General features: G+C 36.4%; 1 protein-coding gene across 2 annotated transcripts in view; it reads left to right on the plus strand.

The window, feature by feature from the left end:
• ATRNL1 (attractin like 1) overlaps positions 1 to 26,414 on the plus strand; it is a 524,489-nt gene that overhangs the window by 284,992 nt on the left and 213,083 nt on the right. For both annotated transcript variants that reach the window (XM_055791879.1, XM_055791872.1), the window contains exon 26: positions 8,228 to 8,306. In XM_055791879.1, the coding sequence (XP_055647854.1) occupies positions 8,228 to 8,306 (79 nt within the window). The remainder of the gene's footprint in view (positions 1 to 8,227; positions 8,307 to 26,414) is intronic.

A 26,414-nucleotide genomic window follows, 5' to 3' on the forward strand; every position in this document is an offset into this window, starting at 1 on the left:
AAGATTTATTCCCCTGACCCCACACACCGCATTGCTACCGACTGGAAGCTGCATGTCCCAGTCCATGACTAGCCAAGATGACTTTCCTCTAAGTCTTTTCCCAATTAATTTGGAACTGTAACATTTCCCAGGATCATTCAGAATTGCTAATTATTGAAATATTCCTGCTTATAACAGTGTTTGTAAAGCTGTGTGATTCAGAGCAATTTAATTAATCATTAAAACATGAAAAAAAATTTATACTGCTCTCATACATATCAGACTCCTAATATTATGTTTACAGTGCTTTGTACTTCAGCTAATCTTGCTGCAATCTTTGGAGCTGCTTGTCATGTGTATATTAGTTAACACAAGTAAGGATGGCTGAACCTAGCACATCATAATCATAAACACAATGCTCTTATCAAGTACAATGAGAGAAATCAATTGCTGTGACAGTAATTGCTATTCAAAGTCATGGTTTTAGGAAAATAATTGTTCAATTTTTATTTTAGAAGTGTGCTTGCTTTATAACATATCAATTAAAATGTGCTCTATTTGCCAATAGAAAGATAGTAAATAATATGTCAGAAAACATTTGTTAGAAAAACAGTATACGCGATCTCTTAGGAAACTTTTGCAACATTAATTAAAAAACACTAACGTAGACGTGAGGTGTTTTCTTTGCATGTGTCTACATCTAAAAGATTGTCATCAGGTTGTTTTTTTTACTGAATACTAGTATTTTTTGTTGGTGTTTAAAAATTCCATTGGTGTTATGAAGGAGAAACATTGTTAATACAGTGTAGGGTTGCTGTTAAGGTTGCTGTTTAGTGAAGTGTACATTTTTATGCTCTTGGCAAAGAAAGTGATATCAACAGGCAAGAGGTTTGTGGATCTGGAAGGATATTTAACTATTGCCTTACTCAGCACAGCAAGGTTCAAGTAATTAAGCAGTAGTTGCCTTGATGGGCCCGCTCTTATTTTCAAAAAATTACTCGGGAAAAGCTTTTAGAATATCTGTAAGTATACACGTGTGGGCAGTCAGTGAGACTGCTACGCATCTAAATAACTTTACGAAAGTAATCTTTGGGTGTTTCTGTCTCTATTAGTAAGCAGTGTGGACAAACAGATCGTCTGTTGAGCAAAATGGTGCTGAGGACCTGACATCCACACTACAGGCACCTTGTCAGCTTTTCACTTTGGACCAGCTTTAGTTTAGTTCTGCAGACTGACAGCCCCTTTGCATCTGGAGTGTGCACTGCACGTCTTCCAGGTCAGCTTCTGCATCATGAGCTCCAAAATTTCTCCACGGTATGATCTAAAGCACAACAGTGGTGAAAATCAGGGGATTCGTTCAGAAGCCTGTTCCAGATCCACGCTAAACCAGCAGTGCAGGCATTCCCCTAGGGGTTTAAGGATGTCTGCCACGTGCTGTTGGGCATGGTGACAGTATAACTGTGTCCGTGTGGTGCTGCAGTCCGGCTAGCAGACGGCTGGCGTTCTTGTGAGTTGGTGGAATGGTCTTGACAAACAGGTGTGCTGCTCCCAAGGTGGGCTTAACCGGGGTAGCCTGAGGGGTCTGCCCCATGTTCGGCTGTGTGGTGCTGCTGTACTTTGTCCCCTTTTGTAAGACGAGTAAATGCGATGGGTCCTTGAAATAGAATCCCACACAATTATTAATTTTAATAGAATTAAAAGCATACTAGATTTAAGGTAAAGTGTTTACTTTCAACCAATATGGGAATCTTTACTGAATTATTATGCAAATTAGTGGCTCAAGTAAAATAATAGAAACAGCAATTATTCATGCCTGAATATTTACATACATTTTCAGACATTTTGATTTCTCTTTGCATGTTAAATAATAAAATAATGAGAAAAGAAACAGCAAAGGATGGAACATTTTGTTTTGTTCTGTTTACCTTCCATTTACAATATTGATCCTTAAAATATTTATATGCAATTCATGAAACAGTTCTTTTTCCATCACTGTAAAAATAAGTAAATTGTTTCATTTTAACACAGGTACTCTTTTGTTATAATATATAACTTACAGGCATTAATACGTATTTAATAAAAAGGAATTCTATAGTGTGTTTGTAATGCAGTCATAGAGCTTAAGGCACAAATGTGTAATTGATTCATATTGTCCAACCATACTGACTGTTACATTTCACAAATTTCCCCCTGCGTTTATCCCTGTAATTTGAGTTTCTTTAAAGCTAATCTACAGCTTTCATTTTAATTTGCACGTACCAAGCAGCTGCACATCCACCAATTCCCTTTACGGCTGCTTTTCAGTCTGCCTCCTAAACACACACGAAGAAAATAGTTTCTCAGTTTCTCACTTTATAAAGTAAAACAAAAGTTTTGCTTAATATTGTGCGTGTTTAAGATAACAGACTGTTCTTCATTTAGAAAGATGAAATTCTTTATCACAAGTCCTTTTAAAAAGAGTAAAATTATCTTGTCAGAGGTATATTCGATATTTTTATGCTTAAGCACCCATCAGTAGACATTAATCTGACCAGTTTCTCCATAACACTTCCGATGTCATAGACTGAGCTTTTGGGGTCTCCATTAAGAGTAGCTGTTGTGGTTTTCTAACAGTGGCTACCTCTCACTCCTCAGCCAGGGCTGTGAATTGCACTAAATATGTCTAAATACGACCTCTGAAAGTTAAAAATTTATCTGTAAATTGCAAAAAGTTACACAGGTTATAATTATTCCTTGCAGTTTTCCTTTTCTCTACTTCTCTTTGATACTATCCAAAGCCCTTCTGGGTAGATCGTCTGTCTAGCGTAGACCTTACTGCTACACCCTGTTCTCTTGCAGCCCTTCCTTGGCCAGTTTCCTCTGCTGCGTTGGACATAAACTACTTATGTTCAAGGCTTCCTCTTCAATTCATTCATTCACTAATTGTTAGTTGTCTCCTACTTAATACTAAGACGATAACCTTCAATTAGCCTGTAATACACACCACTGGTGATGAATTGCTTTTTTTCAAGCATACTTTTTAAGTGTTTCCTCCTAGTCTCTTCCACAGGGTTTGAAGAACAACTGTGCAAAACTATGCCGTTATCTTCTGGCAGATCATTTCTTTGTTCTGGAGGCTACAAAATCCTGAAAACACTTGGGTGCCGTGGTTTCAAATGTGTCTTAGCATGATAATTGTCTTGTTGGGAAGGTTTACATTCATAAGTACAGAAGGTCATTCACGCTGGGTCAGCATTTCATAAGCCATCTGCATTGCAAAGGCATCTGTCTGTTTATTTGGATGTCATTCAGAGCCTCAGCTACAGAGTCAGAAATGGTGGACCTAAATCTATGACCATGTTGATGAGTCTGTGTAAGCACACTTATTTTTGGTACTCCCTGTTTATGCTCCTTCCATTTTTGTATCTTAGATTATCTGGTCCTTTTCAGCATAGTCAAATCTCCTTTTTTTAGTCTATGTAACATTATTTTATGATACAGTAAAATAAATCATAATGTCTGAGTTTAGTTCAAATGTGTCTGCTTCCAGCCATTGTTTCCTACCATGCATTTCTGTTCTAGATGACTGAGCCTTGGTATTTTTTCCCCATGGAAGCTTGTACACACTGTAGGGAAGTCTCCACTTGATCTTTTTGAAAAATGAAATGATTGAGCTTGTTAAATCACTGTCAATAAAAAAATTTCTCCAACCTTTGGATATTGTTTGTGATTCTTCTCTCTGTTCTTTCCAAGTTTCCAGCTCCTTTAAAAACATGCAATTATCAGAATTTCAGGAACAAGACTGATAGTATCTGTTTTGGCAAATAATTTGTAGTAAATTAATAAATTAACTTACCAAGTGCTGCTTACCACTGTGCACCTCAGTATTTAAGATTGTTTTAACCCTTTTTGTTTCAGCATCCCAGCAACAATTCTTACTGAGCTGGTCATTCACACTGTTCTCTAGATTATTTTTGAAATTGCTTCATTCCAAGAGGAATATATATTCTTTGCTCTGTCAATGAGGCCTGGTTTACTTGTCCTCATAAATACAACTTAGTCGTGATTGCACTTATAAATAAATACATAAATATTGATGGAATAGGTACAATTGACCAATTGGCAAGCTGTATGAATTCTTGTTACCATTAACCATCTTTTTTTGTCGGTCTTTATATCATGCATGGACCTTTCAGCAATTATATATGAATCTTGTTAAAACCGACTACATCTGATACTCTAGGAACCTTGCAAACCCATCTAGACATTTTGTTTTCTGGTGTTGGTCCCGTTCTGAAAAGTTGGATTTTAGCTGTCATTTGGCCGATTTCTAATTCACTACTTTTGCCCTGCACTGATCTCTGTTTTGCTACGCTATTTGTGGTTATGCTTTCATTTCTTACATCTGTCACAAGAAGGAGCTAAGAAGTATACTGAGAGACTGGAAAGCAACCATCTGTACTTGTCCTGCTGTTATACCATTTGCCGATGATGTTAATACCTTTATCATGTCTCAAATTCCTTATTATTTCAAAACTGAGAAGAGCTTATTTCTACTTCGATTCCATTCCCCTAGCCAAGATGACTCTACTCCTTTATAACCTTTAACTTCAACTTAGTGTTTTTGAGATAGGTGATGAGTGCTTCGAGATACTGACATACTATAGATTTATGCACTGGCATCCCAATGCTTCTGTTTTGTTCTTTATTCCTTTTCTAATCTCTCCTAACATCCTCTTTGCTGTTTTGACTGCCACTAAACATTCAGTTGGTATGTTCAAAGAACTATTTGCAATGACTTCAAGACTGTTTTCTTGAGTGGTAATTGCTAATTTAGAAGCTATCATCGTGTATTTGTAGCTAGAGAGGTTGGTGGTTTGTTTTTTTCCTTGTGCACATTGCTTTCAGTTCATTGGCAATTTCATTTTCTTGTTTTACTGCCAAGTCACTCAATATTGTGAGATCCTTTGCAGTCAGCTTTAATTTTTATTGCCCTAAATAAACCAAGACTATTATCTTACCACAGCCTGGAACCAGGTTAGTTTGACAAAATCTATTTTCTCTGTGTGTCTTCTCTTCGTTAACATGAATTTTGATATCTTTTTTTCCTTCTGATTATTTATATTAAACAAAACAGCAAAGAAAGTAAAATTTTTCATGTTTACTTGCCAAGAAAAGATGATACAAAAGTGTTAAGTAAACATTTCACATTATCAATGCTGTAATTTCCAATGATTTATATGATTTTATAAGTGTGTCTTTGAAACGCTCATTTCTGATTTTGACTTTGCACATAAACTAAGTGATGTTCTGACTGATGACAGGAAAGTTCAATGTGTGACCTAGTTCCATTAATGTACAGAGCACAGAAGCAATTTGTCTGAAGTTTTTCAGCCAGAAATCTCAAGGTTTTTTTCTTTCACTAGCTAAAGAGGATTGTTCAACAAGTTAATAAATATGAAAGACAGAATTTTCTAAGGAAAGAGATTCAGTTTCTGGTCATAAGGAAGCAGCCTTAGAGTGCAAGACTTTCTCAGTTCCTTGTGACCAGCTCCCTTGAAAATATGAATCTTTTTCAAATTCCAGGAGCTTTGAGTTCATAACTTTAAGCAGAGCTGCTGATGTGTCCCTAATTTAGTTTTTTTGAAAGGACTGTACAGGAGAAGAAGAGTAAATGAGATGGCTTACCCTTACTTCATGCACAGCGTGCTAATTTATAGCAATGTGTCAGTACCCTGATGTTACCCCTCAGCATCTGTTGCAGTTGCAGCTAGGCAGTGCAGTATACAGTAGGGAAAACACTTCTGGGAAATAGTATTTGTAAGCAACTGTTGGTTTAAAAGTCTTAAAAGATGCTGCTGTAAAAACTCGATTTATTCTGGTGGTCAGTGGGATTTTTTTGTTCTGCTTTTCCCTAGACACCAAATATAAATTCACAGTCAACTTCTACTTGCTTTCAAAGGCAACTGAAGAGAGGGAGACAGCTAAAGATGAATTTTAAAAAGTTAAATCGGTGCATCAACTGAAGCAATGCATTAAACAAAATGGTGAACTTTCTCTGATGATCAGTTTCTGTCATAACATTCTTTGTGCCACTTAGATATTTTGTTGTAAAAAAACTCTTAAGAGAAACTCTTCTGGTAAGAAATACTGTTAATAAAATGGTGTATCAATTAAAATGTTCTTGCTCATTAGTTCCTTTCCTACACATGTAGAAAGATGATTTATGCTGAGATTCATGAAAGCATAAGGTTGAGATTCCTCTTCTGAATTCCCCAAGGTTCTCGAACCAGCATTTGCTCTCTCACATCCTTTTATTGCAGATCATTGACTCTTTCAACAATTTTCTATTGGCAGAATGGTTCTTAGATATGCTGAACTGTTCTGATCCATCGATCCGAACCAATCAAAATTCCAAGTCCCTTTGTTTTTTAAATGCTCTGTGCCAGGAACCAATAAAAGCTCAACACAATATTTAAAATATGCCAAGAACCAATAAAAGCTCAACACAATATTTAAAAGCGGAGAGGGAGAATATTATCTTCCTTTGCATAAAAATCCCTAAGCCCCAAAGAGCATTAAAAGACTGCTAAAAAAATGCTGGTAATTGACAGTGGCTGTTAAGAGGAAAGTCAAACTTTGTATCTAGAAACAGATCCTTTAACCATTTTTTCCTTTTCAGAACAATTAGCCTTCTTGGAGCTGAACAGACAGAATTAAGTCTCTTAAGTAAAAAAAGCCTAAGCGGATAATTTTAATTGAGCATTCTATGCCCAATCCACTTTATCTGTTTCCCTTTCAAACTTGGCCTCACTCTGGCAGGCTTTCTCGAGGGTGTTGAAAGAAGAAATTGATAAAAAAGGATTTTGAAAGCTCACAGTGAAAAGTGTTTTAAGTGAATAAAATGCTGATAAAAAGCCATATTGATTTGTATTACTTTAACCATGAAAGAAAATTGTGTTATGGAGACTGACTTTTAAACATGCTCAGGGCAATGGTACTTTTTGTTATCAAATATTCAGTGGTACGACTGCTTCTGTTGCTTGCAGACCAAGGAACGAATTTGGTGCTTTAATTCTATTACCTTGATAGCGATATTAAACTATAGTTGCCATAAACAGTTTCTAATGTCTCTATATTATGGTTAAATAATGAATCCCATGAGCTGTTACTTCTGGAGATGTATCTTCTAGGTCATATTTTCAGTTCTGTTTACAGCATGGTATAGGGAAACATTGGTGTTACTGCATGGATAATGATTATATTTTGTATTTATGCGCAGTACTTCTCTGAACTATACTACTTCAGTGAATTCTTTGCATTTCCCATATTAGTTAAAGAATACATTTTGAAGCTTGTTAGTATAAAAAAAAAAATAATGGATAGCTGGTATAATTCAGGAGTTACAGGAGTATTCATTGAGAACATCATGTACAGCAGATGCGCTAACATGTCTGAAAGGTCTTCACACAGCTAGAAATTCCAGATACTTTTACAAAAAACTGTCTAACAAATGAAAAGATCTTCTGACTGCTTACATTAGGTGTTAACTTTAGAAGTCTTTTGTCAAGTATCCAGAAATCCACTAAAAGAGGTTGAGAGTTCAAGATCTACAAAAATCCTTTAAAGACTAAATGTTACAGGTAAAAGAATATTGAAGCAAGTGAGAAGGCATATGCTGATTGTGGACTGCAGAAGTTTAATAATTTTGATATTTTTAGTTCTTCTGTTGTGCCTTTGGGATGTTTTCCCTGGGCAATTCACCTTAGAAATGCTCAATTTGATAAAACAGACCTATTGTAATGTGAAACATGGTTCCTCAAACTAATTATACTCCCTGCATACTTATCATTCCTGCATCCCAAGAAATTATTCAGAATTCACAAACTGAGAGAAGTGTAAATTGGTATCATTTTTTGCTATAGTTCACCCTTTTTTTCCGTCTGCTAAATGTGGAACATGCAGTGCATATTTGCTGAGACTGTTGCGGGTATTTGGATGGTTGTAACGGTGCTTATCCTATGGTAATGGAGACAGTAATAGCATTTTATGGAGACCACCACAGCATCAGAGGTGTGCATTGTCTTTTGACTCTGAACTTGGATGGTTGACTGTTGTTTGTCATACTGGTAAAGTTTAGTTTTGCTCTATTTTTGTGGAATTTTTTCCCCACACTTACATGTATTATTGTTACCTTCAATACCCTAAAAACATAAGCTTTTTCAGACCATTATGTTACAATGATTTTTTTTTTCTTTTATAATTGCAGTTGTTTCTTATCCTTACTGCTGGTGGCCGCTGTCGTTTGGAAAATCAAACAAACCTGTTGGGCTTCTCGACGGAGAGAGGTATCAAAAACTTTAAGATTATTGTAATAGCTTTATCTTTTGGTATTAATTGAGAGCTTCCATGAATAATTGCACCTCCACTTTCTCCTGCATACACAATTTAAACATCCCTCTAAACATTTATTATTTTTTGTTTTTACCCTGGACTTTTTATGCTGAAGAAAACTTTGTTTCTTCCTCCTGTCAAAAATTAAAGAAATTGCAGCATTAAGTTGCAGAAAGCAAATTTCCTTTATGGTAGAATATTTAGAATAGAACAGAATACTTCAGTTGGGAGAGACCTAAAAGGATCGTCTAGCCTGACCACTTCAAGGCTGACCAAAAGCTAAAGCATGTTATTAGTGCTTCCTAGTGTCAAGTCTGAACCTCCCCTGACGCAGCTTTGAACCATTCCCAGGTGTCCTATCACTGGGTACCAGGGAGAAGAGATCAGCACGTCTGTCTCCACTTCCCTCCTCAGGAAGCTGTAGAGAGCAAGGAGGTCACCCCTCAGGCTCCTTTTCTCCAAACTAGACAAACTCAAAGTCCTTAGCTGCTTCTCACAGGACATTCCTTCCAGCCCTTTCACGTTTTATTGCCCTTCTCTGGACACATTCAAGTACCTCAACATCCTTTTGAAATCATGGGGCATAAAGCTGCACACGATACTTAAGGTGAGGCTGCAGCAGTGCTAAATACAGAGGCATAATCACATCTTTTCTCTGGCTGGTTATGCTGTTTAATGCATCCCAGTACTCTCAATATTTTCAAAATAGTAGTGCAAAAACGTTGGTAAGTTGGGTGAACACAGAGAATCATAGTATAGCATCTCAGACTTTCTAGGAAGCTATTTGATGCCGTGACTTAGGCTGTGTTATCAGCAGTCATCGGAACATAGAGTAGGAGACAACACTCTGCAAAGAGCTTATACTTTTTCCTTTTTTTATTCTTTTTTATATTTGTGATTTTTTTTATTCTAAGCAAAATTATCTATTAATATCAGTAGTTCTGACATTAAAACCGTGGCACAATTGAAGCTCTTCAACAAATATAAGTACAGTCACCTTATTCTGTAGTTGTCTAAATCGTTATAGCTGTGTTGGAAAATTTGGCCCAAATATTTGTTCTTACCTATTTAATAAAATATTAAACTTAGATGAGATTAAATTTAGGTTACGTATACTGCTACATGTGTATAGCATAATTCAGGTGATGTATACTGATAGTTGGCATATTTCATTTTGTTCTAATGAGTAAGATGTATAAATTTTAGACAGTGATTTATTATTCCTGCCCCCCCCCCCCCCCCCCCCTTGAACTTCTAATCTTGATAATTTTTGGAAACAGAACTTCCTTAATGGTACTGTAATCTAGATTTTTTAAAAAAATAAACCAATACTTTCTCTAAGTAAATAATTGTTCTTAGTATACTGGCACTATAAATGTTTAAATAACTTTTTTTTTTTTTTTTTTTTTACTGTAGACCTACAGTGAATTTATATATTCTTTAAAAGTGCCAGGTAACTAGCACTTACAATTTTCCTTCACTGAAATGATAATGTACTAATTCCCAGGTTTAGCTTTGAACTGGTCGTACAAAGAAAAATGTATATTATTGTAGTTATTTCATTTAGGTATTTTTTTTATTCAGGTGAGTATTGTTAAGCATATTCTTCTTCTAACAGTAAGTGTTAATATATTTGTTATTACTTACAAAATACAGATAAAAGTTACTTTAAATTACAGTATTCTATTCAGTTCAGTAATACTCCGTTTGAATCTCTCAATACTTAACTCACTAATAGTTCTGTGCAAAATTGTACTGTGATGGAATGCAGCAACTCCTTGATTTCATTTTTCATGGTGATAAGGTTGTTTTTTTGACTTGAACATACAAGTTTATGGATCAATGGGGTCTAGTCTGTTTTCCATGGTTACTCTGCTGGATGTAGTATTTTTAGTGTAGTGTGTAGGCATTATTCTGTAATGAACACGTTCTGATGCAAGAAGTTTTCCAAGTTTTATTTTCCTAATCTCATCAAAAGTATTTCTAAGACTGTACGAAAGTTCATGTAAGATGACTGATAAATACAACATAAATATAAATCAGCTTCTTTGGAGGAGCAAAATAGAAATAAATACTTGGCAACTGGATTAAAACTCTCAGGGCCATGCTTCAATTCTGATACTTGGTTTTCCTTGAACTTAACTAGAGAAACACAGTTGTCTATCATTCAGAAATGTTCCTTGTTTAATTTGGAAATTACATGAGTATGTATTTCTTCCTAATTAAAACGGGGTGTGAAACAGTACCTGGAGTTGGTAGCATTATGACTTGTAAATGTTTAAGCAAATCTCCTTTATTTTCAATCTGCTATTGCACATAAGCAGCAGTTCATGTCAAATACAAGTTTTTGATAACAGTCCATGTAATATTTTCATTTTGTCTAGATCAGATAACTTGGTTTTATAGGTAGTATACTTTGTAAGGTTTTGGAATGATGTTTTACAAATAAATTGTATGAATAACATACAAGTAGAAGGCAATTGTTGAAAAGAATTCTGAAGTACCTACTTTTAAAGGCTGCCCGTTTAGCAGATGAACTTTCCATCTCTTTCATCATTCTGGAAAGACAGGAATGTTTGACTCTTTAGATGTTACCTTCAATATGGACACAAACTACAGAGATAACTGAAATATAAGAAGAACACAAATCTGAAAAAGCATGCTATTAATAGCTATGCATCCATTTATTGTTCATTCCAGTCTGTTTTCCCCTAGAGGAGGAGAAACTTAACTATCCAGTTCTTGTGATCTTTTAGTAATGAATTTTATCAGGCTGTTGAGGTAAGCAAATAATTTTTTGAAGTTTTTGTAGACTTCTACGTGTAGCTGAAACTTCCAAACTTTCTCCTTTTTTGCCTTCTGACTTTAGTGCTTGGCTAAATTGGGTCATTATTGATTCCAGATTGAATCTCAGTTTTTGATATTGTCTCAATTTTCCCATAAATTCAGAATTTTTCTCTCCAGTTTCTTTCCTAATTTGTTACTCATTGAGCAAATATTTGCTTTGTGCTGCTCAGAGCACTGCCCAAATCTCACTGAGCAGTTCATTTGAACTTAGACTTTATTAAATGTATATGTAAGAACTATTATAAATATATATGAAAATAAATAAACTGTACCTTCCAAAAAACTTTAACTAATGTTTTTCAACACTGAATTTCACTTCCCTTTTCCCATGTCTATTGGTCTTTCAATTTAATTAGTTGAAATCATTTTCCCTAAGCCAAGTCCTTGAGTTTTTGTAATTATTTTTACTCATAACAAAATTTTGGTTCTCATCTTTTTCCTACTCACATTGCTGCCACTTAAGACATACTTTATCTAAGGCTTTTTGAACATCTCTATTTATACTTTAACTCCTGGCTGAGCTTCTCTTCTTCTTTCCTGCCTTTTAAAAGGGCAAAACCTGGCAGATAGACTCTCAAATTATACCATAAAAATTATTCACCTTCTTCATTGAAAGAAAATAGGAGGTATCATTCTTTTATTTCATAGTTCCAAAAAGATCAATGAAACTTTAAGCAGGGGAACATGAGCAACCTCCTACCTGGCATCCCTTCCTTGACACCTTCCCCCACCCATCCCTCCCGTGGATCTGTGACATTTAAAAAAAAAAAAAAATTATGAAAGGCTAAAGTAAGATAGCGAAATATTGCTCGTCAGAGAGAGTTTGATTTTTGAAAGGAATAATACAGAATACGATGAGATGATTTCCGAAGCATTATTCTTATGGCACTACCTTTCTTAAGAAACAAACCATAAGGAATTGGGAATGTTCTCATGGGTACCAAACCATAAATTCCTACTTACAGAGCAGGATCACGTTTACAGGTAAGCATAGAAATTCATGTAGGAGTACACAAAAGGCAAGATATATTTGTTTGTCAAATAAGTTAAAGGAGTTCCTGGTATTACAAAGTTGAGGAGCAGCAAAGCATTTTTAGAAGAGTCTTACACTACATAAAAAGATCAGATATGTTCTCTAGGTTTTAATCTCTCATCCTTCTTTTTCCTCCAAAGACTCACAAATCTTTCTACCAGTACCATTCTTGGTGAAGTTTTGCTTGTTAGTTCACTGGATGAAAAACTGAGAGCTGTCATTTTCTCCCAAAAGATTTGTTAGGTCTCTTGCATTTTATACCCAGAATTCACCCAAAAGCCCATCCATGAAGTTTCAATCTGGCTCGGTTTTCCTTCTTTATACAAAAAAAGATATATCACCCAGATTTACTAAATAAGAAAACTGAAGAGAATATTATTTGTTGTCTCTGCATGTTTCATATCTAAAGAATTCATTCAATCTTCAGTTGAGTATATGTACAAGAGAATCTGTTCATAGATCATTTTACTGAGAAGTTTGATGGGTTACCTGCCAGTTTTCTACTGCCTCGACAGTTTTGTCTCATGAACTTCTGATTGAAAGGCACCACACTGCAGATAATATTTGCATCCAAATGATCTCATGTTAATAGTGTGTTGAACTTTTTTGTTGCTGGCAAGATTACACTGAGGTCACTAACAAACTCATACAGATCAGATTAGAAAACACACAGTTTCTAGTTGAGGGATTTTAGCAAAGTATTCATCCTCCATAAGGTAAAGCAGTTGCTACTCAGATACCCTTTGTACTATTCATTCGGCTGGATGTTTTAAAGAATTGTTACCTTTAATCCAAAAGCCTGTGATCATTGATGTGCACACAGGCGTACTCTTCTCCCCACACACAGATGCACACAGAATGCATTCATGTGCCGGTGTGCCGTGTGTCATTATACCGAATCATAGAATAGTTTGGGGTGGAAGGGGCCTTTAAAAGTCATCTAGTCCACCCCCCCTGCAATGAGCAGGGACATCTTCAACCAGATCAGGTTGCTCAGAGCTTGGTCCAGCCTGACCCTGATTGTGTCCATGGACAGGGCATCTGCCACTCTCTGGGCAACCTGTGCCAGTGTTCTGCCACTCTCATCATAAAAAACCTTCTTCCTTATATCTAGTCTGAAATATACATTTGTGTATATTGGATCAGTCAGTTAAAATGCAGTTTTACATCTTGTCTTATGAAATTTTTTTTTTTTTATGTTTTATTATAATTACACACTAGAAAGAGCTTACAGATCTTACAAAAGATGACTTAGAATCTCATTTCCTCACGTAAGCCACTATAAGTCTGGAGCAATGAGGAAGTAACGCATGACTGTACATTGATGAAAAAAAGTTTGAAAGCATGGTCGAGGCCTCTAGCCAATGGGGTTCCCCAGGGGTCAGCACTGGGTCCAGTCCTGTTCATCGTATTCGTTAATGACCTGGATGAAGGGACAGAGGCACCCTTAGCAAGCCTGCTGGTGATACAAAATTGGAAGGAGGGGCTGATACACCAGGAGGCTGCGCTGCCATCCAGCAAGACCTGGGCAGGCTGGAGAGCTGGGCAGAGAGGAACCTGATGAAGTTCCACAGAGGCCAGTGTAGGGTCCTGCCCCTGGGGAGGGACAGCCCCAGGCACCAGCACAGGCTGGGGCTGGCCTGCTGGGGGGCAGCTCTGCGGGGACGGGACTGGGGGTTCTGGGGGCAGCAAGTCGCCCGTGAGCCAGCAGTGGCCCTGTGGCCAAGGAGGCCAGTGGGACCCTGGGGGGCATGAGGAAGAACATGGCCAGCAGGTGGAGGGAGGTGATCCTCCCCCTCTGCTCTGCCCTGCTGAGGCTGCCCCTGGAGTGCCGTGGCCAGTGCTGGGCTCCCCAGTTCGGGAGAGATGGGGACCTGCTGGGGAGGGGCCAGCGGAGGGTACCAAGATGGTGAGGGGACTGGAGCATCCCCCGTATGAGGAAAGGCTGAGGGGCTGGGGCTGCTTAGCCTGGAGAAGAGAAGGCTGAGGGGAGCTCGTCGATGCCTACAAACATCTCAAGGGCGAGTGAGGCTTCTTTCAGTGGTGCCCAGTGACAGGACAAGGGGCACAGACTGCAGCACAAGAAGTTCCTGTTGAATATGAGGAACAACTTTACGTGGAGGGTGACGGAGCACTGGCACAGGCTGCCCAGAGAGGCTGCGGGGTCTCCTTCTCTGGAGACATTCAAAACCCGCCTGGACACGACTCTGTGCAACCTGCTCAAGGTGAGCCTGCTCTAGCTGAGGGTTGGAGTAGATGAGCTCCAGAGGTGCCTTCCAACCCCAGCCACTCTGTGATTCTGTGATATGTGTAAAGTGCTTGCCTAGCTTTAAAGGTTAATATCATTTATTTATTGGAATTTTTGTATTAATGTACAGCATTTCAATATACAGGCAGTTGTGAACCATTTGCCTGCCTGAGAGAATAGCATATAGAAGCATAAAACATTGAATTATAGAGAATGCTGGCTTTATACGGTGTGTGGGTGCCACACTACTTATTGCTTAATTTTATTAAATAAGCTTATGGTTTTTTTAAACAAACCCCCACCTTTCTAGCCTTAATTTCAATATCCAGGTAGTTTTATTCTCTTGAATATTCAAAGATTCTTAAAAATGCACAAATGAAAGTGAAATAGACTACTTCTTAATAACAGTAACAATTCATGTAATAGCTATAAGCTCATTTCTATGGTAACCCTAATAAGAACAAGAAAGTTCAGTTATGTTGATAGTACTAATAACATAGACAATATGTGAATTTCGGCTAGAGCTTTCTTAGTTTATGTTGTAATGCTACTTGCATTTTTAAAGTATTTCATTTAGAAAAGGCAATAATGGCTTTTGGTGTGTGTAATATTGCATACGGGATGCAACATGTGTAGTTTAGCAGTATTAATACACATAGAATATGGTGTGTTCTGGAACAACAACCAAAGGAGCAAAAGGAATACTTTGGTTTATCTGTTTTTTAATGTGGTCAAGGAACCACCGATAATAGGTATAAGGAAACCAAGGAATACTAATGCATATAATTAAAGTACCCCAACATGTAATATTATTCATGTGTGTAGATGTCTACAGGATTACATGCTTTACATTTAAAAGTTGTTAACCTCACAGATAATTTTTCTTTTTTTTTGGTAGCTTCTTGCCTGTTGCTTAGGAAATATCTTACACATCTATATGTACTTACTCATATACTGTGGGAGTAATCATACTGAAGTCAAAGGAGCTATTCATAGGATCTCAATTTGTTATATTGCTCAAGCTCTTCTGAAATCAGTAGTGCTATGACTGCTTATTTCAACTGTCAGTCTAGTTTTATTGAGGATAACTGGGGCATTTATTTTAGTCTGATGTTTTCTGCACTCCTGTCGCGACGGAGGGAAGACGCAGTCACTCAATATAAGTGATCAGCAGACTTCGTTTATTGTACCTTACAGTCACCTTTTATGCCTTGTTATAATTAGCTCATACGTATTACAAAAGTTAAGCTCATTATTGGTTAGTTGCCTAAATACCAAGCCTGCCCCCAGTTTCTCTTCTGTAGTTATCTGTTCCCACCTGCAACATTATTTTCCCACTGCAATCTTCCTGTTATATTTTTGCTTTACTTCAGATAAGCTGAGAGCGATGTGCATTTTTGTCCAGCCAGCTGGACTATGTCTATGTGACCCTTTTCAGCTAGCCAGTTATCCACACTCTCCAACCTAAAATTTAGGTTGGTCTCTGAATGAACCTTTCCAGTGATATGCCTACTTAGATGACACTGGATCTTGTCTCAGGACTCCCTCTGCACTCAGTATGAGAGATACTTCCAAATGACAATTAATCCCACCCAGTTTTCACAGTGTTCACTTTTATACTCTAATACTTGTGGGGGGCTGACTTGTTAATGATATAAATAACGCAATGAGTCAAATCTCAAATACTGAGAGTTAATCTCTGTTATAATTTTATAAAATTGAGGTTGTACTTATAATACTGTCACTTCTTAAAAAAAAGCATCTGATTGATTCCCATATTAGCACTACTCACATCACGGTTATTCTCTGTAAAGAGAAGTATTAAATGGTACCAGTGACAGACACAGTATTATATTGGATAGATTTATTTTGGGGGGTGAATTAAACAATGTTGACCTAGTGCAGATATCTCAAAATATTATACAATGTTAAGAGGCTTCCATGAACTCTTACCATAGAGCAGGGGCACGACATTGAAGAGCCCATTTGTTATTGACAGCTTTGTATCTCCTGCCAGAGGCATTTATCCCAGGAAGTAATCCTATATGTCTTGCGTCAAATCTGCTTATGACTAGCCATCTTCAGTAGGAATTCACCATGACTTGACTGCTTAGAGTCAAGATTTGTTTGGGCCACACAATTCGAAAGCTCTGTGCCCTTTAGGAGGATGGCGTGGCCTATGGAGGCAGAGTTCTTTTGGAATAGTGTTAGTGTGTAGACTGGAGGAAACTAACTATAGTAACAAAATCATTGGGAGGCAGAGGAAGAGCAGAAGACAAATTATTCATCAAGTGAAAACATTCCTTTGAAAACACTGCAGGTAGACAATGGAAACCTTGGAGCATGGGATGAATATGTTGTAAGACAAAAAGTAGTGATCTGGTTTCCTTTGCAGACCTTCTCTACCACAGGATTATCAGTTTCATCTTAAAATTTTCCTGTCCAAAGGAGAATTGAGGAACATTGTGTTATACTGTACTTTAGCTGGTCTCTTGAATTTGTCCTTCTTTAGAACTCAATAGGTATAATATTTTGTTATATATTGTACTACCATATTCTTTGGCAAGACAATCTTTTTTCTTCTTTTTTTTTTTTTTTTTTTTTTTTTTTTTTTTGATTAATGGTGAAAAAATCTGTAAGTTGGTAGTAGGGAGCTGGCTTTTGGCTTTACCTTTTCTGATGACCAAGTCCGGAACAGAAACAAAGCCAAATCAGCTCTTCAAGGGTGTATATCTGAGCTATGAAAATTTGTTCCTACCTCTAGTCCCTTTTTTCTTAAAGTAAGTACATGTAAACTTTCTTTTTTCAACAAGCACATGTAAAAGACACTGGAAATCAGTGTGTATGCAGATAAAACACCCACTTTTAGCTAACACAAGGCATTTATGAAAGCTGACTAACAGATCTGTTTGTTTCTTCATTCCACAAAAATTCAGAAGGTAAAGAAGGTAACAGGTAAGAATAGATTTTACAAGGAAAATTGTGGGCTACTTCTCTTTATTAAATAAATAAGTAAATGAGGGAGGGAAAACAAACTAAGCAGGTGTTTTAATTATAGCTGCATATGACCAGGAGAAGAAAATTGTTCACTTTTCTTAATGTAATAAAGTACCTTCTTACATTTCCATAGTGTAGTTAGCCTGAAGAATCCCAAAAAGCAATAATCAAAACAAATTATTTTCATTATATGTGACTCCTGGGTGTATGCATAGAAGAAAGCTTGGATGTAATTGTTAGTGCTGATAATACTTTAAAATTAATAGTTGGGGTATTCTGTTCAGTAGGATTTATTCTCAAAGCTGAGCTTTCTAAATATTAGTATAAAATGCTGCTGGAAATAATAATAATATTATAATGGACTATATTAATTCCTGCTATCTGTGACAGACATGGTTAAATCTTCCAAGTGTACTAGGTTAAGCTTTCAAGCTAACAGGAAGGTTAATTTAAGTTTTTTTAAGAGAAAGAGGGAACTGGCCAAAATGAAAAAGACTGCCTGAGGCAACTGGCTGCCTGGCAGAGCCTAAGGAGCCTTTGAGCTGTACGGTCTGAGAGGTTTCCATGGGACTAGTTGTAAACATAAGAGCATTAGGAGAATTTTTAGCAAACTACCTGTCAGCAAAAAGCGGCAGACAGTGAGAAAGGCAATCCTTAGTGGGGCCCTGGGAAGAAGCCAGGTAACTTATTTTGAATTCCTGAGAAGAAAAGTCGCTTGGATTTATTTCCTGTGTTAAAGGAATGAGGATGGTGAATATGTTCTTTGTAAATAAAGAGGATTGCACTAAAATAGATGATTAATTTTTTGTCTCTTAACAAAAACAAAGGAGCAGGTGTTGAATATTGGCCCAAGTTGCAAGACTCTTCTTTACATTTGTATTTCCTCTCTGTTTGCAGTATAGTGTCAACTTTTTTGTCCCCTATTAAAGCACAAACAAACTTCCCATTCCTCAAAGCATGGTAAGAAAGAAGTGACCAGATTTAGGTGCAAACAACAAAAATGTTTAGAAACTTGGAAGAACTCTGCTATGAAGAGAGAGTAAAAAATCTTGAGGATTTACAGTAAGAAGTCTTTGATGAAAATGCAAATACTCCTCTTTAGCTCCTCGTTAGCTTTCCTCAGAGCTGGGAGTAGTTTTAGTGGCTCTTGGGTAGAGAGATTTGGCCCAGGTGGGTCACCTGCAACAGGAAACATAAAGGAAAATAAGTCAGGATTGTCCCTCCTGCAAAGAGCAGGGAAGCAGCTCGAAGTCCAAGCCTAGAAGAGATATCTAGTTCCTCTCTCTTATTCTGCTCCTCCTTTCTACCTAAAGTTCCATTTATTTACAGTTGAATGTTAATAATTTTTTCTAAAAAAATATATTAAATCATGATAACAATAATTTTGATTGCTTGTAATGTATTGAAGATTTGCTACTGGTCTGTAGGACAGCTGATGTCAATATTATTGATGTTCTTTCACAAATATATCTGCTTCCACAAACATCCAACTTCTCCTTGCAAATATATCAAACATTTTATTTTCTCAGAGATGACTTTTAGGTACATTTCTGTATGTGTGCAATTGAGTGGCAGTAAAGAGGGATTAAAATCATGCCTGAATCTATTCCAAAGTGTCTGCATTTCACTTTTCCCAGCATGGGTAGTATGTTCCTTCTAAATGTACTTTTTCTAAAACTGACCTTTTTCCTCTCTTAAATTTAGTGTTGATAATATAAACAATTATTCTTTCTTTCAAAAAAAGAAAAAAAAAGGCACTTAAGTTTCTTATATGTGGACAACTCCCTGCTAAGGTCAGAGCTTTAAGAATTTTCAATGCAAAGTAAATGCAATGATCAATGCAACTGGAAATTAATTAACTTCATCAACTTACTTTTTCAGTACCTCTACTATCAATTAGTTTACTCTCTCAGCAGAGTACGTTCGGTGCCGTGAATGTCAGTATTGGTGCTATCAACAAACCCTGTGGGGAACTTCTCCACTTTCTATAGATGTTTGTACATAAAAACATTCTTTGGTGTCCTCCCTCTGAGAAACTGGTGGCTGTGCAGTTTCTCTGGACACATTCTAGGCTTCTCCCTCTTCAATAGTAGGTTCATGGTAACAAAATTTACATATGTATAACAAAATTTACATATGTATGCTTATTTCTTGAGGATCCTGCAAATACAAAGTACCAATGGAACCTTAGGCTGGGAATAACCCCCCCAAAAAAAACTTTAGAAGAAAGCATGGGTGCATAACACAGTCTACAAAAAGGTGCAGTAGTTATTCTTTCTCAAGGATATAATGATGTGATGTTTCTTTCCTGTAGGTATAGTTTTCATTGCTTCAACAGTTCACAAACAATTGTTGAGAGTTAGTGTGACCTGATATAAACTAAGCTCATTACACTTATTTTCAATAGATATTAATAATTAACATATAACCTTTGGCTTTCCTTTTATCTTCAAGTATTGACAGAAGTCGCATAAAAACATACTATGTGTGGAAAAAATGCTTTGAAATGCAAAATTTAATTAAAATTAATGTAATGTTATTTTAGGACAGTTGTATAGTAGCAAAAGTACTATAGGGAATATGAATATTTGAACAGACCATTATTTTTATCCATGCTGTTCAATTTATATACAAGCAATTTCTGGAAAACAGAATGCCATTTTATATTTTGGTTGGAATTTGTTGGATTGAGTGCACCATGGCAGTTAAATTGTAACATCAGTAAATTGCTCTAGACTGCTTTAACAATCAATTGACACACATATGATTAACAAAAATGAAACCGCAATGAACCCTGTAGCTTGAGCTTATTTGGTTTTCTATGCTCCACATACATTTTGAAAATCCCAGTTAATTAGACCTATCATATCACTGTAGTTTCTTAGTCTTTCATATTCGTGCAGCGAGAAATGCTGCTGGAAGAGGCAGGCAGGGAACAGCATTTCCCAGTCAGGGAAAGTTTGGGTTTGGAAGACAGTTGTTTACTTACTGATGTTATAGGTGCCCTTGTGCAAATTGCTTTGCTGCCTGGGCCATCAGGCTCCCCATCTGTAGAACAGAATCAGTTGTATAGGTCTTCTTTACATGCTTTTCATTAAAGATGTTGTTGCTATTAATTGGGGGAGCCTATTCTCATGGCTGTTTTGCTTTATTACCCAATAATCTTGTTTGTCCCTAAGCAATTTATTTAGGCATCTGTCCATTTAGGCAGGAAAAGTGAGTGAAATGGATGCTGGATTGCTCTCAATTTTCCTCTGGCTGCATTGCTACTAATCAGAGATACAAACATGTTATGTAATACAGTCAGTTATTTTAATGTGTTATATTTAATACATATTTCAATATTTGATAAAATACATTATGAAAGTATATTAAATCATATGTATTTAATTTTCAGCTTAATTAAAACCAATCACCCATTTCTTAGGGTCTTATGCTTTCTGAGTATGCTAATGGCGTGCAATACTGATTCTGCACTACTTTTACTTACCATAATAATTTATGCCTTCACAAAGCTAAGGAATACTATTTCCAGAACAGCTGGAGCAGGTTACAAAAATACCATACCCATGCATATGTGACCCACATGCAAGTACCGGACACACCACATTTTGACTTAACACCTTAACAGTGTCCATTAGTCATATTCTTGAACTTGTCCTCTTCCCCATTCACATGGAAAGCAAGTCCACGTTGTTAATGTTGTTGATGACTAAATCAGTCATGCACAAAATGTCCAAGTTTCACGTCTGGTTAAAGCATCCAGTATACTCTAAGCTCATAGAAAACAATGAACATCAATCATTTCAGCAGAAGGGGAGGAAAAGAGGAGCCAGAGAATTACAGCCAGTAAATTCCCAGAAACATCATTCAACAAAAACTAAGCTGTTTGTAAGCACCTATTAAAAAAAAAAAAAAAAAGAAGGAAAAAAGAAAATATTAAAAGCCTAGATGTTTTTTCATGAGCCAAATCACGTGAAAAGAATAAAAATAAAAGTTCTTTTGAATGGAGAGGAAAGCACCTGATGCTTGTACAGTCTGGCATTATAAAGGCTTTAAAAAGTCTGTCATGCAATATTTTAATAAGTAAGGCAAGGAAGCACTGTAATTATGACCTAGCTGTGGAGTAGGTGCAAAACTGGTCAGAAAAAAAATACTTTACATTCATTATAAGTAAAATGAGGTATTAACTCCATGTTGGCTGTAATTAACTGCATCAGCTACAGGTTAACCTCAAAGATATGGGCTACCTCTAGAACTTTTCAGTGTTTTCAATATTGACTTAAATTATGCAATTAGAGAATACATCTATTTAATATAAAGTTACTAGAAGCTGGGTCACAAGTGTGACCTCAAAATAATCTTTACAAATTGGAGAGAATATCCACACTGGTGAATGCAAGCTTTTTACCTGGTAGAAATAATCATCAGCATGAATAAAAAGCTGACTGTGCTACAATTCTTCAGAATTGTTCGATGGCTTAGAAAGGTCCATAAGCTAAATGTAAGTCAACAGCAACCTAGTTACAAAAGAATAATATATTACTGACTCACAGTTGTAGAAGTAGTGACTCATAATCTAATTCTTATACTTTATGAGTACAGCCTTAACTGGAGCATCATGCCCAGTTTTGACACTCCAGTTCAAAAAGTGTGTGGAACATTTGAAAATGTTCAGAGGAGAGCACCTGGAAAGTATGACTGTGTATAGTCATGTGGTGTAGAAGATCAAGATGGCGGGATGCCATAACAGCCTTTGCTGTATCTGTCATAGACAGGACAAGAAGTGAGGCACCTGTGTTGCAGCAAAGAATATTCAGGTGACAGAATTAAATATAATACATGACAATGATTAGGGTAGTGTAGTTCTAGTATAGATTCTCTTAAGAGATTCTGGAGGCTCTCTGTCATTGAAAGCCTTTAAGAGTGGAGTAGGCAAATATAGAACAGAAATGAGAAGACAGATATGTCTTTGCAGGGGAGGTGTATGGTCTCTTGACAGTCTCCTGAAGCCTCTTAACCATATGGTCTTATGATTAAAAAAAACACTTCATGTTGAAGTCAGGGAGAGGTATTTTGTACATACCAGTAGCATTTTCATTTTTCATAGAATCACAGAATGGTTTGGGTTGGAAGGGACCTTAAAAGATCACTTAGTCCAACCCCACTGCCATGGGCAGGGACACCTGCCACCAGGTCAGGTGGCTCCAAGTGCCATCCAGCCTGGCCTTGAACACTGCCTGGGATGGGGCATCCACAGCTGCTCTTAGACTGCCTACTGCTAGGTGATGTGAAATTACAGCAGCATTTATCCCTAACAGTGCTGTAATAGTACCTGCACTTCCTCATATTTTAAAATCTCCATTAACTTTATATGTATATTTTCACTGCAAAACTGTATTCCAAATGATGATAAAGGTAAGTAATTATCTGGAAGTTCAGTTGTTTTTCCATTGAAAAGGCTTTTAAGTATCAGCTTGCTTCTTTATAAATCTCGTATGCAGAAATGCAGCCTTTGATGTTATTGTGTACATCAAAGTGTGTTATTGTGTATGGGTTACCCGTGTACCATGGGTAAAACTTGCAAAATCTCAGATATTAGAAAATTAGGGTCAAAACTAGGCCCTAACATTTCATACCATTTAAACTCGTATCTGTGATGTCCATCCAACCTGACAGAGCCACCTTGTGATTTTATTTTCTTTTTCACTTCAACTACAATTTTTTTAAAATTTCATTATTTGAGCTGGATTAATTGTTCTAGAGCTGATATCCTTTTCATTGTGCATTTCTGCTGGCAGCCATGTAAGAGTGGCAAGCAAGGCAAGATAGCTCATTGGAGATTAAAATTTAAAACCATAGACATATCAGCAACTGAGCAAATTTTTTGTTGTTTGGTTGGGTTTTTTTATTTTATTTTATTTTTCATAATACATATATTTGCAATTATTCTGGTTCTCCTGTAGTTGAACCAGTTTCACCAGTGTTTGAAAATACATATGCACATTTTTTACAACAGCATTGTTTAGCACATGTACAGATTTTTGTCAAAGGTAGAATACTGCATCTTTCTGAGTTACTCTTGCTTTCCTCTATCCTGTGATAGATGATTTACCTATCCTACAGATGGACAATATATTTCCACTACTTTCAGAATGGCTTATTGTTTGCTGACGTGAAGCTAACAGAATTTAAGCGTACTTTCTTCCTTTATATAATTAACTATTTATATATAACCTTTGGCTTTCCTTCTATCTTGAATCATTGATACAATTTACATTAAATCATACAATTTGAGCAAAAATGCTTTCAAATGCAAATTCTAATTAAAATGAATATAGTGTTAATTTAGGACATTTGCATTGTTGAAATCTAGTGTTTGGGACATCATCAGTATGTGAATATGCTATTAGTTTTTCCCCGTTTGTGCTTAAAAAGTGGGCTTGGGTAAAACATTTGGATCAAGCAGCATGACACAAGAGCTAAATTACAGCTTTATTAAATTGTTTTACCAATTGAAATGCATGCAAATAGCAAATGAATAGAACACCTACAATTTGCTTTTTATTTTGATTTTTGTATGTCTGCTTACAAGGCTGTTATTAATTGGAAATAATACTATGACACAGAAGTTATTATCAAACATCTTTTTTGACAAAAGTATTTATCTACAGGCTAGAAAATCTCACTTTTAGTGGAAGGTAAGCAGCTTCATTTAGATTAAACTTTTTTGATGGAAGAGGCAAGTATATGTATTTCTAACATAAAGAAATAAGGTTATTTAGCTGGATTGCTAGCAAAATAGGATATTAAGCAATATAGTCTAGCATCCCAGAAGTAAATAGATCTTTCTAGTAGTTGATACAGTCAAAAATTCACTGTCAACCTGTATAAAATTCTCATTCATAGCTAAGACTTACAAAGACGACTTTACATCCCTCTATTTTGCCAGCATCTCGCTCAAGTCAGTCTGACAACATAGTTTTAAAAAGTTTTCACTATCTTTGAAGGATCTTTCTCTAATCCAAATATTTTACGGGATGCTATTTCTGCTGCAAGCTTGAGCATTGGCTTTACTTTTTCATTGCATCCCAATTCTTTAGCTCTGTAAGTGCCCATTTACAGCTCAATCCTGAAGCATTCCTACATCTAGTACAGATATTCATAATTTATGGACTTCTCACTCCAAGAGCAAGGGAAGTATTGTCTATTTGTGGGGGTTTCTTAATTCCTTTCTTCTCTTGTTTAATTCTTTCCAACATGAGCTGCAAGATATATCTGTCTGGAAGGACTGGCTTTGGTTTTCTCCCCATAATGGAGGGAGACCTCAGACAACTAGTTGTCATGCAGCACTTTCATACTATTTTGCTAGATGTCCCTCAGGTGCGAAAATAGTGTAAGTGTTTACGAAAAGTTTCTCTGACCAGAGTTTCGGTTCCTTGTAAGCTTAGCCCCTCAACAAGGCCCTCTGTTAGCAGTTTGGGATGCAATTAATTTCAAAAGTGGTATTTACCGGACTATACCCCCCAGCTGAAGAACCTACTTGAAGCTGAAGTCTGTCAAAGATATGTTAGTGGTATTTGTAGGAAATCAATTGTATTTTTTTACATTTCATGAGAAAAACATTGATTTGGTTCACACATTTGTTTCTCTATGAAAACTGTTCCTGTTTTACTCAGGGCAGTGTTTTCCCCAGACTGCATGTTAACAGCTAGCTTTACTCATTGGTGCCCTCATATTACTATCATAAAGAAATCAGATACAATAAAGATTTTCAAACTATAGGTAAACAGTCTTCTGAATAAAGCATTAGTTGTTGCCAGTTAGTTGTACCTTGTGGGATGAGGTAGCCTGTAATATCATGAGCAGAAAGAACACGTCTTTCTCTAGTTTACCGTAATAACATAGCACAAATGGGTAATAAGCAAATGAGGAACATGCAGGCATAACTCCACCTACTTTTAATGCTTTTTCTAGATATTCTAGGAGGCAGACTAAAATTTTAAATAGATAAAACCGTTGGAAGGGAAAACTTGTAGAAGCCATTACAAGATTTCATATTGGATTAGTGGGGTTGAAACTTTGCCCTTTAAAATTATGAGTTTCACTAACCTACATAGTGTTATGCCCCATTGTGATATTGTATATATAAACCTTCTAGCCTTTGAAAAGTGTTGAAATACACAAGTGCTGCCATATGGTAAAATGCACATGGTGACTCCATATTGCAGCTGTTCTGTACCTACATCCAACACAGAATGCAATTTGTAGTTCACACCATACCCAGACACTGATTTTATTTTAAGCCAGGAAAAAACATACTCTAAAAATATTTTTTTTTTGAAGGCAAAAAGCTATTTTTAGTCATCTTTTGTTTATGATTGTCTTTGATTTTCACACCTCAAAGTGCCACAAAGTGAACAAAGGGAAAACGTAAGAAAGTAAAATTGTTTATGAAAGATAGTGAATCAAATGGTAAGAGGGGGGTTGGGATTTTTTTGTGGGTGTTTTGGTTGTTTTTTTGTTTTGTTTTGTTTTTTTTTGGGGGGGGGGTGGATTGTCTGATTAAATTATAAAAATGTTTTGGCTCCAAAATATTACACTGTGACATTGCCCCGCCCCATACTCACATAGAAGTTTTTCAAGTGGTACTTATGTGCTTTTGATAATAATGAACAAAATTCTGAAGTTTTGGAGAGTTGCATTCCCATTTTTGGGAGTGGTTGAGCATATTTAATATGTCTCATTAATGTATTTGTAGAGTTTCTTCTTCAAGATAAGTGTTTGTTGAATCCGAAGTGAAGGTGCCTTTGATGTTGAATGGCTGGTGTGTGTGATAACAACAAAGAGGAACTTGTGCAAATTCAAGTACAATGGTGTCTGGCAGCAGGTCATTGTTATGTGTGTGTGAAACCAGCACACAGTACAGGTCTTGAA

Source organism: Falco peregrinus, chromosome 1 (assembly GCF_023634155.1).
Source record: "Falco peregrinus isolate bFalPer1 chromosome 1, bFalPer1.pri, whole genome shotgun sequence".
NCBI classification, from domain to species: Eukaryota; Metazoa; Chordata; class Aves; order Falconiformes; family Falconidae; genus Falco; species Falco peregrinus.